Source organism: Prosopis cineraria, unplaced genomic scaffold, assembly GCF_029017545.1.
Source record: "Prosopis cineraria cultivar Desert tree isolate PC_DT_omini unplaced genomic scaffold, ASM2901754v1 PC8, whole genome shotgun sequence".
In the NCBI taxonomy this organism is placed as follows: domain Eukaryota; kingdom Viridiplantae; phylum Streptophyta; class Magnoliopsida; order Fabales; family Fabaceae; genus Prosopis; species Prosopis cineraria.
Genome location: NW_026555339.1, coordinates 27,870,988 through 27,887,808, shown reverse-complemented (window position 1 = coordinate 27,887,808; position 16,821 = coordinate 27,870,988). Strand labels below are relative to the sequence as shown.

At 31.8% G+C, this 16,821-nt stretch overlaps 1 protein-coding gene across 2 annotated transcripts; it reads right to left on the bottom strand.

The window, feature by feature from the left end:
• Positions 1-216: 216 nt before the first annotated feature.
• LOC129318159 (NAD(H) kinase 1-like) lies at positions 217-8,940 on the bottom strand. 2 transcript variants are annotated; one of them, XM_054962774.1, is made up of 11 exons: positions 8,731-8,940; positions 7,114-7,261; positions 6,895-7,014; positions 6,084-6,268; positions 5,610-5,723; positions 5,364-5,458; positions 4,472-4,578; positions 4,193-4,266; positions 3,824-3,902; positions 3,426-3,733; positions 217-1,139 (listed from the first exon to the last, which is right to left on the bottom strand). In XM_054962774.1, exons 1-11 carry the CDS (start codon positions 8,761-8,763, stop codon positions 831-833), a joined length of 1,572 nt encoding a protein of 523 aa, XP_054818749.1. In that variant the 5' UTR covers positions 8,764-8,940; the 3' UTR covers positions 217-830. The 2 variants fall into 2 exon arrangements, with proteins under 2 accessions (XP_054818749.1, XP_054818748.1); XM_054962773.1 differs by having other exon boundaries at positions 6,084-6,271; positions 8,731-8,938.
• Positions 8,941-16,821: the final 7,881 nt, after the last annotated feature.

Genomic DNA, 16,821 nt, shown 5'->3' with positions numbered 1-16,821 from the left:
CCCTTATTTAAACTCATTAAATATGAGAAAAAATGCAACGTAAATCTGAAAACTTTTCATTTAAATAAAAATAAAATTGAAAGTTCATTATATTTTCAAGCAAAATTAATTATTTAACCATCTTTCTTTAATTCCAATGAGATAGTTAGAAGTACTTTAAAATAAGGATCAAAAGAAAGGATATATAGAAAGGGGGAGGGAGGGGGGAGACTAGAATAAGAAAAATAAAAAATTAATGTAAATAATGACAACATGAATACAATCAATCTCTTGCACAAATCATATAGGATACAAGAGCATTGGATTCTTATATCTAGTTCTTGCAATCTCTCGCACCACCACATTATCTTATAATTCAAACTCTACTTTCTTTCGTCATCATCAATGAATGCCATAGCTGTGCAGGATATGGTAATAATTACCAGTAACGATTCATAGAAGGAAGACACTAATAAGAGAAAAAATTATATACTAAGCCTTGTATACTTGTCGTATTTGCTTTCAATCAAATCAAGACATATGAATATTCTATAGATTATTGATTTTATAACAAATTCCTGTTATTAATATTGTCTTTATATTAAAATCCACATGTCTTGATTTGATTGAATAAAAATATATTAAGTATATAAGACTAAGTATATAAGTCTTATACCTAAGAAGAATACATGATTGTAACACCTTATAATCAAGATATCTCAACTTATGATAGCCCAATTTCTTACCACCTAGAGATTCTGAACAAAGTCAAACTGATCAAGATACTCAATCTCCTGATGAGGAGTCGGAACACCCTGTAAACTTAGCCAGCAAGAAAGTGAACTGAGAAATTACAGCTCCCTAGGTCCATCAAATGATTGAGTCTTTCTCAAATTCCAGTGGAGGCCTTCGTGTATGCTTCGCAAGAAGTCATTCGTCGAATCGACCTGACATGCTGTAGGAACAGGCCAGTGTGCCATACTGCACACCAGTGCATCCCCAGGTGCCAACTGCTTCCGGTCCTTGCCATCAAAGGAAGCCCACGCCGGGCTTCGGCTGTTAAACGGTATTTGCACCCGTAGAGTGACATACTCCGGTAATATCAACGGCCGAAAAGATAGTGAATGTGGACAAATGGGTGTAAACAAAATTCCTGGTACCTGCAAATTTGCAGAGAATTTCAGAAAGATAGTGAATGTGAGACGGAATCAATTAGCCAAACGATGCCTCTGGAGAAATGCTTAGGCAAAGGCACTTCACAAATCTTTGAAGAAAGATAAGGTGATGAAACAACTTAAATGAGCTATTTCGATTCAAAGTAATAAATTATTTTCAAATAAATGAGCAAACAGAAATTACTCGCTCATTTTCACACTGCCAGAATTTCTTCACCAAGAATTTTGCATCCAGGACATGAATATGGCCAAAAATAGTTTTTCATCCTACTCAACTGTACTGGTGGCAAAAACAAGACATGTTAATCTGAAAGCATTATGAGTTCTCAGAGGAACTTGTTAATTTCTATTGCAATCCTCCTGTTATACAAAAGGGCAATACGAGGCAGCAAAAGAGACTTAAGGGGAGAAAAGAATGCCACGTCAGGATAGGGCATGAATAGGGTAAGGAGGCCAAGCAGAAATGATTAAACCGTAGTTGTAATAGCAAAAAGCCACAGTACACAGCAATCCTTCAATACCCAAACCCAACTTGTCTAAGACAAACATAGCTTGATAGCCAAGCAATCAAATTACTCAACTCACACAAATTGTAAATTGTAAGAAAACCATAAGTAACCATGCAAACCACCTTTACATTTTGTTTAAAGAATTCGCCATAGGTTGGATGCTTTTTTGGCTGTGTGTATCCGTCCATCCATTTTAAAGGAAACCAAGTCAACATTTTCTAGGGGTTCTGAAGGGAAGAAAGGAGGCAAATCACATGGACATGCGTAGCTATGCTTATCTGCCTTAATTCAGCGTTCTTGTCTAAGCACAAAAACTGAAACATTCAGAATCTAATTTCTTAAATCAGACTGTTTGCGGTGATGTCTTTATGGATTTTTGCTTTAAAAAATTTGGAAGGTGCTTCAGCTGAATTTCTTCAGTGACTTGTTTTCCTCCACCTTCTACATACAAAGTCTCACTAAAAATGTTAAAGGGTATCATTTTTTTTTTTATAGTATTCTCGTCCAATGAAAGCAGAAAATTATGCACCCAAGGCTCCACACAACCTATTGAAACCCTCATTACTACTAACTCACTACTCAGGAAATAACTTTAAGTCTAGGAAAGCTCAACCATTTTCAAATCCAGTTTTATCCACTTGCAGGTGCGCTCGGTTGGAAATATGCTGGGGTCACTGCTCCGGAACTAGCAATCAAATTACAAAAGATAGAAGGAAGAGTCGATAGGAGAACAAGGAACTGCTGATCCAACAAAAGATATAGAAGTATATAGAAAGCATAAAAGTAGAGAAGCAGAACAAGGGAACAATGATGAAATGTAGGAGGTAGCAGTTAGAAATTAATCGATAGGGCATATAGAAGGAAAGGACGAGAAGGGGAGTGGTTGAAGGAGAATCTCAGTCAAGTTTGAATGGAGAGTAGACCTCTCGAAAATTGGCAAGTGTGTTGTGTTTATTGAATGTTTGGTTTTACATTTTTTTCTGTCCCGACACGTGCGCAAGGAGATGCAGGTAAACACAAGTCCTAGCAATTGTAAGTTATATTTATAATTATCTTATTGAATTGTTATATAAATAGCTTCTCAGTTGATCCATTCCAACAACTTACTCTTAAAATATTTTTATGCAGTCCAGAATGCCAAAAACTAATTTATTCCTCAATTCTATTGTCTTGCACTGCAAATTTACTCTAAGGATCTGCCATATCATTTCTTTATCGTACAAAAATTCCTTTTCTCCCTCTGTATAACAAAGCACAATGGCGCAGGCGAACTGCAGCTTAAAGCACACGGACATTTTATGTCAGTGCCATATCACTTTGTCCTCGATCTAAGATTTCTTAAAAAAAAAAAAAAAAAATCCTTCCAATAGTTATTAGCCAATATTCAAGTTTTGCCATAAATTTTAATTGAAGTATAAAAATAGCTTGGCCAAAAAAAAAAAAAAATCCATGATAAGAGAGAAGTACCAATTTTAGAGAAGTAAAGCAATACATACAGGGCAAGGACTTCCTGGCAGTGCTAGCCAGGAAGGTCCACAAGCCACAATGGAAATTAGTTCAATATCAAATTTTTTTGTCTTGCCAAGACTTCTAGCACAGCAAAGACCATATGTACTAAGCAAAGCTTCTTAGAAGTTTATAACAAAAACTTGGCCAATGAATTGGCTTGTTTTCTTGAAACTGAAAGATTTTAAAAATTTACTCATTAACCTGATCAGTTTAATTCAGAAATAGAAACATTAATAAAACTCTCTTCAAGTACCTGAGGATGGACCATTGATCCTCCAGCTGCCAGAGAATATGCAGTACTTCCAGATGTAGTGGATAAGATTAATCCATCTCCTTGTACACACGTGACAAAAGAATCATCACAGTAACATTCCAAATTTGTGAGGTACGATGATATACCACGATCAATAGTGACCTCATTTAGAACAAGTACTGGGTCTTCAGTTTCATATTCAGTTTTAGCTGCATCTCTTATGACATGGCATATTAAACGGTGCCGTAATGTGATGCTCATGGGACCCTTCAATATTGATTCAAGGTACTCTCTGTAATGTTCACTATCTGATGGATATTAAGTTCAACTTTCAATCAGATAAGAAAAAAGGATGTTATATCACAGAAGTTAATATAAATGTAGAAGGAGGAGGATACGGAAAGGGGTCATGAAGCCAAGAGAACCCAAGGAAAATGGGACAACAGGAGGAACTGGTCCTTTGAACATAGATGCTGCCTGCACAGTTCATAGAATATTGTTATATATCATGTAATCATTGTAATTATTGTAATTCAATAGGCATAAAATCAAGAGACTAATAATCCCTAAACTCTAGTAATTTGTCATGGCATTTATTTTCATTACTAGGATAGCTTTATCTAACATTGTATAACCACATACAATTATTATTTGTATCATTAGAAAACATTCTTTTTGACATTTGTTGATGTATGTAACAACTAAAGAATTGCATAACAGAAAGGGATCAATCAAAAAGGAAGTTAATTTGAATTGATTGCACATACCCATAGGACAGTGCCATCTCCACCAAGAGTAATCACAAGGTCAACTTTAGTGTGCAACAGTGAAATTTCTTTATCTGCAACCAGTTGAAATTTTCTCTTCAGTAATCAAAATCATGGTAAGTATGAAAATTCATTAAAAATAAAATAAAATAAAAAGATATAGGATATTAAATAATACTAGAAAACTTCACTAAATCACAACAAGCATTTCTGTTGATACATCCTTCATGTTAAATATTGCTTGAATTGAGATTACGGCTCAAATAGTTCATTCCTCACCATCTTTCCAAGTTTCTACAAAGCTATAGTACGATGATTCTTTTAGAAGTTCTGTCCTAACACGTGGTTCCACATAGATGTTAAGCTTCTTTTGCTCCCTCAACCATCTGGGAAGAAAAATAAAGATAAGAAGAGTAATACCACATGAGCCAGTTTGACAAATATCATCATGTAATTTAAGAAAAAGGAAACCAAGATACATAGCTGGTTATAGGTTTATACCATGAAGGCAAATAAAAATAAGGATACAAAGATAAGATCGTTGTGCATGTTACAAAGTGAAGCTGAACAAAGAAAAAAGTGACAGGAAAAATTTTTCTAGTCCTTAACACCAGCATATGAAAAGCAAGATTCAGGCTAGAGTCCAGGTCAAGATGAAGATCCACCCTTCAAGATAGATCCCTGTATTGGTCTGAAAATCAGATAATATGCAAGTAAATTGCAGCTCTAAATACGAAATTTCCACTTCCAGATACAAACTCGAACACAACACCATGAATTACTAATTTAAGCCACTTATAATTTTTTCCAGAACCTTTGAACCTCCATCAAGCTGCAATTTATATTTATAAAAGAGAAAAACAAATTATCAAAACCCATGATGCTCTTAGGTTTCATGATAACATTAAATCCCTTAACCTTCCTAAAGAAAGGGAGGGGGGGAAAGGCCAGCAGAATTAGCAGAAAACTAACTGAAGCTCTCTTTTGTTTGGCAACAAATCAAGCTCTCCGATACAAAAGCCTTTCCTTGATGGCATATTACATAGTTTTAAGAAGTGATCCCTGCTGAAATCCAGCACTGTACTGCTAACTTAGGAAGAATCTTTTTTCCCACGGAAAAGCTATAAATGTGAAAGAAACAACAAAATAGGTGATATATTGGGATTCTTACCTAGTCATTTCTGCACAAAGAATTCGGACTGAAACTGAGTTGGGTTTGGTCAATATGAGCACTGTCTGTGGGCACGATTCCCACTTCAGAGATATCTGAAATTAATAGGACTTGTTAGTTAAAGCACTACAGGTATGCAAACTTCAGTACTAGTAAGAGGGAAAAATTTTAAGTTAAAGCATATTAGATAAATGGTAAGAATTATTTTAAAGTAATAAGGCCCCTCCTCAGTGGCAGAGTTGATACCTGCCTACTGCTGCGCTCAGCAGTGGTTATGTTTCCTCTCTCAAAAGAGACAATATCATGTTTGTGCTGATCACTTTGCTCACCTTTGCAGCACCATGAAAGTTTAAATGAAGCCTGTCTCAAGAGAAAACAACTCCAATTAAGGTTTTCCTAGGTGGGGGGATGAAGAAGATTAAAAAAATTCAGATACAGTTGACTGTTTATGCTGTACAATATTAATGGGATGACAATGGATTAGTTGCTGCTAGAACAAATTCGTCAAAAACTAAGATTACATGCACCTTTCTATGTGCAAAGAGATGCTTAGAATTTGAAAGCAGTTAAGACAACCTTGTACCAGTAACAAGATAAGACAAAAGGACTTTATGCAGCAAAAAATTGGCCACCCGTACTTCAAAGTACCAATAAGCAACCCATCAATTAAAGATTCATCACAACAACATATTTTGAATAAAGCAGGGATGTACAACAGACCTTTCTAACAATCTTGGCATCAGAATCAGGATTCCCATTCCTTAGAACCTCATGAGAGCAAATCCCATTTCTTGAGCAGCATCTTTCAGACAGCTCACCATCTTCATCACAAAATGGAGGCTTGTTGGCTGGCTTATCCATCTTCACATCATCAAGATCACCTTGATTCGCTAGGCGTGACTGCACTGCTAAAGAAACAAGAAGCAAGGAGGTATTATAAATTGGAGGGAGAAAGAAAGAGAGGGAGGGAGGGAGGGAGGGAGAGGCAGCACATGAAGCAGCAGTTGAGACAGGAAGCATACCAAGAGAGACTACAATACAAGCCACATAATATCGATATCATGGAGATTACAAAAATAAAATAAAATTTACAATCTTCTTTGCTGTGTTTTCACAACAGTATCTTTGAGATAATGACAATGAAATGGTCCCCTCATAGATATTGAAAATGATTTTCTCGTCTTGATAATTATACCACAGTACATTATTCCCTACCATTTGGGGATAGATGAGGTATTCTTATCAAGGAACAAGTCTTTAATAGATGTTGAAGTTATGAACAAAAATAAATTGTCTTAAACAATTTAAAGTGCCTTAGGGATTTGCTGACACGACCTATAATTCAGATTTGAACTGAAACAATCAAAAGAAAGGATTAACTCAAGAATCTCCAAGTAAACAAAGATGAGGACTTTTGCAGTTAAGATGGACAAAGCTGATTAAAAGTATTGTTCTTTTTGCATGATCAACAACTATGAAACTAAAATACAAACACAGAAACTGCATCTTGCAGTAATTTAATTATTTGAACCTTTATAATCCAACTGCATATTCCGTGCCCTCTCCAACTCATATTTGCGTTTCCATTCTGCAGCCTCAACTTGAGCAGAAGCCTTTCCTTCTGCAGCCCGCCTAAGGGCCTTTGCAACAGCTAGAAGGAGTTTAAAACAAAATAAGGACAAAGATCTTTATATCAAGATCATGTCTTACTGCAGTTGATATCAATAATCTTATCAAAACATGTGCATACTTCTCAAGGCTTCAGAAAATTCTATGAGATGACCATCTGATTCCTGTATTGAAGACTGGAGAAGCTCATGGTCTGCCTCAGCAGGGAAGAGAGAAAAGGAACGGGCAAACCCATTCTCAGATGGTGAACATGACCCATTTGCATTTCTCTGTTACATACAAAATGTCAAACATACCAAGGAAATTATGTGAACAGTTGGTAGTGGAAATTAACACTGCTACATGAGATTGATCCCCTCCAAAACAGACAATTATCATACTACGGTCTATGTAGTGGAAATCAAAGATTTGTAACATTCTTGTATTCTGTTTCTCCTCTTTGTTAGTAGACAAATTCAGACAAAACAAAACACAGCAATTTCGCTTCTTGACAGATATTATTTTATTAAATAAATGCATTGGCATCCTTAACTTGATTAATTAACGAGTACAGGAAGACCAGATATTTTACCCATTCACATCTTATTTTTTCTCCCCTTTCCGGAAAGATGTATGAGAAATGGTTTAGGCGCCAGGGGGGGTTTAAAGGTGAGGGGGAGGACTGCCCAATGTGTTATAAGATGTTTCTACTTCTATGAAGATATCATCCAATATATAAAATAAAATCTCTATAGCCGCACTATTCATAAGCCATGAACAATACAATCTATTTCTTAGACTCCATGTACATGGGACCCACACTAATTAGATTCAAATATGCCAATCAATTCTCTAGTGTCCCAAATTTTCTTGAGATAAAATTAGCATGCATGAAAATGGGTAGATTCAAACAGTTTAGGGAAACCCATATGAAATCAAAAACCATTGAATCCTGATAGTAAGATCGCAAATAACTGCAATTCAATTTAAGCCTCACATCTTAGAAATACCAGGCTTTTGGTCTGCAACTTGTAGGTAACAGGACTCAATACTTACATTATATAAAACACTGTCAATTCAATCACAAGTTCATTTACAGGTTTCTGCTGCACAAATTCTCAGTTTGACCGAGTTTAACCGATGGTAATCAGTTAAAAGTGTTGAACCAACCAATATTTGGAAGCTCCAAACGAATTGGGATTCCAAACACATTAACATCAAATTTGAAGACCACTGAATCCCATTTGTAAGATCGCAAATACAGGAAAACTTGATTTGGGATTCACATCTCAGAAACGCCTGTTTTTTTGGTCTGCAGCAAGTAGGTGACGGGGCTCCAATACGGACATTATAAAAGTACTGTCAATTCAATCAGGTTTCTGTTGCGTTCAAAAATCAAAACAAATTCTCAGTGAAGCCGAGTTTGACCAACGGTTATCATTAGAAGAGTTGAACGAACCAAAAGTTTGGGAGCTCCAAAGAAATGGGATTCCAGCCACATTTACATCAAATTTGAGTCCATATTTAGATTATTAACAAAACAAGATAGCATCAAGAACAATAAATCCTAATTAAGCATCCAAACCCCTGGAGCAAAACCCAAGAAATTAGAGGGATCCAAAGAAATTCCCAAGCTCACCAATGAAGTTCAACTTTCAACCAAGAAGCGCAATAAACTAAAAATTACATCAACTACCTATACAACCCTAAATGTGAATAGTGAATACAAATTTACAAAAAAAAAAAAACATTGAATTACCTCGGAATTCAGTTTGTTCGGTGCCATAGTCATAGCCTGAGGATGAAGAAGACGGAGAGGGAGGGAGAGAAAAATGGAGAATCAATTGGCTGAAGAAAGCCTTCCCAACTTCTGGTTGAGCCTTGAGGGTTCATATATATAATAAATTGTGTTAGGATTGAGAGGGATTTTGACCTGATGGATTGTCTGACATACCAAGATTTAATGGGGGTTTTTTTTTTTTTTTTTTTTTCTCTATAGCAAGATGGGATTGATTGAATTGAATTTAGTTTTCTTGATGGATATCTGTTTACGTGGGACCCACCTGAACTCCGCGTGGCATGTTAAGTGGTCTCTTCGCAGTAAACTTGGCCTCTCTTAAGTGGCCATGGCCTTGGAGTCAACCAAGCCAACAACTCCAACACGCACCAACCTAACTCTCCCTCTCCCCCTCCCTCTCCCTATCGCTCCTCATTGTTTTGTGTTCTTCCGAATCTCTTATTGGATATTGGGAAAATTTCATGTGAGGATCCTTGACCAGAAATAAAAAAAAATTTAAATTTTTAAAATTTCATTAAAGAATACATATAAAATTTCTTTCAAACTTGCGATAAAAATGATAAAATTGCCCTCATTTAAATGAACAACATAAATAACTTGTTCGTTACTATACTGTACATTATTCATTTATTTAGGAAATGTTGTTTGTTTTCTTACTTTACTTGTTATAATCCTAGTTTTACTTGATTTCATTCTAAGTGTTAGTTTTATGATAGGACGATTTGTTTATTTTCATATTATATGTTGTTTATTTATTTATGAAATATGGTTCGTTTTTCTATTTTACTTATTTATGACTTTGGAATGAAATCAAATGAAAGCAAGACTATAAATAAATAAAGTAGAAAAATGAACAACATACAATATAAAAATGATAAGTCGTTTATATTGTTCATTTAAATGAAGCCAATTTTGTCATTTTCATCACAAATTCAAACGAAATTTCGTACAGGTCCTTCAGTAAAATTTCATAAATTCAAGAGTCCTCTGTTTCATTATCTCTAATCAAGGGTTCCTTACTAAAATTTCCTTGGATATTTCTCTCAATCCATTTTGTGTTAATTTCATTTCATTTTTTATGTTACCTTTATTCTTGAATATAAGAAAAAGATATTCCTTATTAAACATGCTAACAAATTGAATTATTTTTATAAAGATGTTTAAATAATTATAAGGAATTTTATTAGAGATGGTATATTAAAAATAGGGTAAGGGGGCAAATATAATCACAAAGTGATCAGTTAGGGACACCTAGTATCCTAAAGTAAGAAAAAAGGACAAAAATACCCATATTGTTACATGAGTGGGTGCAAAAGTGACTAGATTGTTAATTTTGACTGTTAAATACGAATTGTGCATACCACGTGTCAGTCTTTGCCAATGTGGACTAATAAAGGAGAAAAAATACCCATAAAGTCATCGATCAGGAGTAAAAATACCAATAATGTTATAAAAATTAGTACAAAAGTGACCAATCCATTAAATTTTTAAATGTTGACCGTTTAGTTGATATATAAGCAGAAGTTGACTATTTTTCACTGATGTAGATCAAAAATATTCCCAAATAAATTTTTACTAACATTGATTGATCATTATATGAATACGCATAATTAGTGACCAATCCGTTAAAATTCACGCCACATGGTTTCTTTCCATTGCCATATATCTTAACCCCCTTCCTTTCTCTCTTTCCACTCATTTTTTTGTCTACAAAACCTGATAATTAACATAGTGAGATAAGATGTATACATTCAAAGATCGAGACTGAGCACACCTCCTATGCCACACTACCTTAAGAACATTGTCACAATCTTAAGCAATTTTATTCATAATAAGTTCAAAATTTTCAATTGGATTTCACCATTGCTACAAAGATATAAGCAATTTAATTTAATATTCGATTAAAATGATATTTTTCTCATATGATATTCATATAATGATCGATTAACCTCTAAAGACTTTCATCTGGAAATATTTTTTGTCCATGTTAATGAAAAAATGGTCAACTTTTGCTTAAGTATTAGCTAAATGATCAACATTTAAGGAATTTGATGGATTGATCACTTTTGCACCAACTGTTATAAAATTAAGGGTATTTTTGCTCCTTGCCAATAACTTCATGGGTATTCTTACCCCTTTATTAATCCACGTCAGTAAAGGCTAACACATAGCATGTGCAGTCAGCATTTAACAGTCAAAATTAACGACGTTAAGTCAAAGTTAATAGTCTGATTACTTTTGCATCAATTCATATAATGTTATAGATATTTTTATTCTTTTCCTCATTTTAGGATATTGGGTGTCCCTGGCTGACCACTTTGTGTATATTTTTGCCCTTTTATCCTTAAAAATATAAGGCCTTTGTTATTTTATAAGAGTTGTTTTTGGACAAATGTTTTATCAGAGTAGGTAATGAGATTTTTCTCAAATTATTATGAATGAATATTTGACATTAATAATATTTTTATATTTACAAAAGGGTTAAAAGAGCAATCTAGCCTCTAAATTATAAGTTCACAAGTATCTAAAATTTTAAACTCATTTTTTGTACAATATTTCTCCTAAACTTTCAAAAACGTTACAATGTAGCTCTATCATTGATAAAAATTAACTTTAATCGTTAGTGGACTAAAAAATAACAAAAAAACCAATAAAATAACAAAAAGGATTCAAAAAAATTATAAAAGAGGAGAACAAACCAAACAAGATTTCTTGATCCTTTTTTATAATTTTGAGGCATTTTTCTATCATTTTATAATTAACTAATGGTTCAAGTTGATTTTTGCTAATGATAAAGGCACATTACTCTATTTTCAAAAGTTGAGAAAAACATTACATAAAAAATAAATTTAAGGAAGTTAGCTTTCCTCCTCTACCAAGGAAAGTAGGGGAGAACCACTACAAAATTGAACTGTTAAATTAAATTTAATGCTTTAGACTCGATAATTTTTAAAAGTATAGATTTAATTTGAATAATTTAATTTTGTAGTAAAAGAATAGTGGAGGGAAAAAGTATTGAAGAGAAATCCACCCTAAATTTAAGGTACAAGAGGCTCCGTGACCTAATTTAAGAAGATAAATATATTTCATATTTTTTTTAATTTACATACACCTTTGCTTAGGAAGATAAATTATGGAGATAATGAAACTTTTAGTCTTCCAATTTGTCTTAGTTGTCAATTTGGTTTCTCAAGTTTTTTTTTTTTTTTTTTGTCAATTGGATCCTTTATGATTTCTTAAATTGACAAAAGCTCATATAGTTCAAGGATAAAAATGCACATCACTTTTGTTGGTGGCTTTTAAAAGAAAGATATTTTTATTTTTTTTAAAAAATAGTTTTTTAATTGGATTTGTGTCTTTTAATAATTTATAAAAAAGACTTATTCCCTTATTTGAGAAAGGATTTTTTTTTAAAAAAACTAGATTGAAATTCTTACAAAAATTCAAAAATCTTATGTGAAAATTAATTTTTTTAATACCTACAGAGATATCAAAATCTCACACAGCATAGAAATTATTTGCCAACATATTTATATATAATCAAAAATCTCTTCTTATTTTTTTAAATAAATCAATTACACATTATGATTGGTGTGTTTGTGGTAGCCTATTGCCACACACGGCATACCAATCAATTAGTTACCTACAGAGACTCTAAAAATTTCACAAGGTACGATTAGAAAAAAAAAAAGGTCTCAAATTTAAATATTGATGTGGTGTGTGTTAGAGGAGTTTACAATAATATAAGTGATAAAAAAAAAAAAGAAAGCAGGAGATCAAATTTTTGAAGTTCTATCCTGTTGTAATGATCTTGAGCAATATTTCAATCTCCATTCTATAGGCCACAAACAAAAAAAGTGAACAGTCAAATCATGTGCTTAGGTGTGTGTGTGAGCGCGCGCGCACGCTGGGGAAAAAAAAACACATGGATTCCTATTCTTCTATACTAATGAAGAGATGCACTTGGGATGAAAATTGATTTGAACGATTTTGGTTGAACCTGACTGTGAGATGGAAAGAAAATGAAAGAAAGAGGGGAAAAAGAAAAAAGAAATAAAGGAAGTAAAATTGATGGAGGTAAATATTGAATTAAAGCACCAAGGAAGGGGACGCAAGGCACGTACGCAAATATATATACACATATAGAGAGAGGTACATGCGCATGCGCATGGGGCACTAATATGATGAATCAACACAAGAACTTCGATGAAAATAATACAGAAATAAAAGAATCATTCAAATCATTATTAATCATATATCCTTATAAAAGCTTCAGATTTGCTCAAGATATAATGATAAATAAATGAATAGGAAAAAGAAGAAAAAGCAAATGATATTATCCTATTTAAGGCATCTCTACCCAATTCTAATCTCATATTATCATAAGTGGAGATGATACAAGAAAAAAGAAAAAACTAATATTCTCCACCTTTTCAACACCCTCTTTTCTAGTTTCTTAAGCTTTGTTTTTTTTCCCTTAGCCTCCTCCTCTTTCACCTTGATCTAACCTTTTTATATATGAGAATTTGGGGGCTCCCATCTTTAATAATGAATTCCATCTAATCACAATTTATTATTAATTTTATTTGACTTTCATCATTTTAAATCAAAGCACAATTTTTGGGATCAGATCTCTATTTCATTTTTTCAATTAAAGACTCATGTTAAGGTACAAATTTGTGAATTTTTTCATTTAATTTTTCATTTATTAATTTCCATTTTTATTATTTATTAAAAAAGGATTTTCAATTTTTTTGTTTATTCTTTATATTTTGAGGGTATTCGGACAAAGAGCTGTTCACAGTACAGCATCCTAAAGTCTCTTTCTAGGAGCATTAAGTACTTTGAAGTCTTATTAAAATAAAATTTAATAAATACTACCAAATATTAAATATATTCATATTTAATAATTTAGATATTATTTTTTATAAATATTTATTCAAAATTTATAAATTACTTTTAATATTAATGACTCAAACTAGCATTTTAAAATTTATAAATAACTTTTTATTTTTATATATCAATTTTAATCTTCTCTTTGAAGAGTGCTCAAATCATTAGCTCTTTATGCTTGTTTGAACTTATTTATATTTTTTAATATTGGTTAAAATTTCTTAAATTTTAGGTTATTTTTTGTAATTCTTTTTAATCAACTAACAATCTTCCTCAGCATATTGAGCTACCTAAATTTAATACTATCTATAACGTTGTAGTGTTAGGAGTAAAATAAAAACATGACAAATCCATACCAATAATATGCGAGCAAAATATTAATTTAAAAGATATCACTTATTTCATTATGTACTACAAAAAAGTTACTCAATAAGAGAAAAATTGTGAGATGAAACAAAAAATTCATTCATTAATTTGGAATTCTTCACTTCATTTTTAATATAAAATTATAAAATATCAAAAATATTAAAATATTAAATTGGATGGTGTAATGTTTTTAAATAAATAATTAATATTTTAACAATATTTATTAATTTTATTTTAAAAGACTTCAAGATGTCTAGTGCTTCTAAAAAAAGATTTTAAGGTGTAACACTCTTAAGAAAGTTTAGAATAAATTAATACCAAAAGATATGATCAAAGTTTTGAGTGTATGACATATGCATGCAGGCGCCATGCATATACAACGTCAGCAAAAACAGATAATTAAAGGTTGACCAACAAAAAGGGTTTTTTTCTTGAAAATAGTTTAAGGGTAAAATTACTTCACTTAAGAGTATAAGGTGTCTAGCGCTCCTAAAAAATAAGTACATGGGTAAAATTAGACCTTAACCCAAATAAATATAAATGACTAAATGGATAGAAATTAAATTTAAAGAATCAAATTGATAATTGATACAAATATGAGGCACTAAAGTTGCATTATCCCTAAATTATACAAACAGCCCCTTTTTTTCCCAAACAGCCCCTTTTTGTTCAATAAACATAATTATAATTGATTTTTTTTTTAATTGTATATTTTTTTTATTTTTAAAATATACACAAAACTTCCATAAGGAATAAATTGCACAAACTTCTTCTATTTTTTAAAAATTACAGATATTACTTACATTGCTTAAGGAGCTTGATGCATGTGTTTTAAAGATAAAAAGAAAGTTTGGGTAGTTTTAACTTTTAAGAAACTTAAGAATTTTCTTCATTTTAATATTTGTTTTGTTTGTAAGGATTTCTTGTAAATTTCAAAATAGAAAAAATAAGTATAGTTTAAGCAATATTCAAGAGAAGTTTTGCGATAATTTTCAAAATTGAAAAGAAATTTGTGTGATTATAATAAAATTTAAGAAAATCTTGTATAATTTACTCTTATATATATATATATATTATACATAAACATTTTTTTAAAACGTGATTGTGAATAATAATATTTTTACTTAAGTAGAAAGATTAATAATTTATTCAGAACACGTAGGAAATAATAGCCCTATAGCTGACTTGTAAAACCAATTAACAAAAAAAAAAGGGGAAAATATTGCATAATGAAAAAGAGAATATCTTAAAGTCTGAAATTTCATTGCAGACCAATGGTAATAAAATAAAATTAAAATATTTAAAAAATGACAAAATTAACCCTCTTTTATTTTATTTTATTTTTAAATTCTTCGGTTAACCACAAATTAAAACACACACAACGGATGACACAAACACACAGGGCTCGAGCTTCCAGTGGAAGGAAGTCCCACTCGAGTTTCCAGGCACCGTAGGTGGACGGGCTGAAAGTTTCACAGAGATCGTAGGTGTGGGGGACTCGAAAACCCCGTTCAGACATGGGGCTGAGAATAATTCAAATTGGTTATGAAGATGAGCAAGATCCAAAATGATGGAAGCATAGAAACAACTGGGATCCTTGGTAATGTCCCCAAATATTTCATAGTCTTGTGTTTAACCTCGTTCCCTTCTTCCTCTTACTATGATTAGTACATATAATAACACTTTGAATTTTGGTGTCTCCTAATTCACGACAGAGGAATAGAAGAACCATCCAGTGAGAGCACAAAGTAGTGATACTTAGACGTTATTATTCCTCTCGGCCTACTAAATACCTCAGAAAGAAATATGTATCGCAAAACAGCAAAAGATCATTCTAAGCCAAACTTTCTCTTTTTGATGCTAGAAATGCCGCTTCTAGAGTTTCATAGATTATGTGACTTAGATGTTGACCGAAACTATGATGGAAGCTGTAGAATGAGTGAAAGATAATGTGTTTTGCGTATGATGAGTCAAAGTCTTTGTTTATGATATATCAAGCTTCGGGGATTTTGCTCAAATCACGCAGGATTAGGAGCTTTGAATGTTGATGATTCTGTGCATTTCCACTATTAACTTCTCTAAAAAAAAAAAATCAATCACTTTAATAAAAAAATGAACAACTTTAATATGAAAAATTTACAACTATTTTTACTATCATAATAATATCAAGAATAAAATTAAATGAAAATATGTACGCAAATAATTCTTATAGAAAAAATAATCACTACATTATAGAGAATAAACAACAACAATATGGGAAATTTGTAATTTTGTTTTTTGACCATGATAATATCACTAAACATAAAATTAAGTGAAACTATACACATAAATAACACCAAGAGGAAAATTAACACCTTTAATATAAAAAAACAAACAATTCTAGTATAGGAAATTTGTAAATATCTTTTAATGTACTTAAGCCACTAGTAACAATGAGATAATTTTAGTTTTCATTTAATTTCATTTCACTATATCTATAGTGAAATTTTAAACTTTAAAAGGATAACCTTTTCGTTATATTTGTTCAAAAGGTCTAGATAGAAATCTTTCCAAAAAAAAATTAGTACACATCCTGATCTTGCTGAATTCCTAATAATTATTATATTATATAAATAGATGGATATTACATGTAAATTAAAAAATAATTAATAACGATAAAAAAATTCTGTTACTTTATTTTAATTTGTGCGTTATAACATAAAGTTTCTTTAAATTTATTTATTCATGTGAAATAAAATAATAAAAAAAAAAACGAATAGTTTCTATATTTTATTGATTTAAAAAGAAATTAAC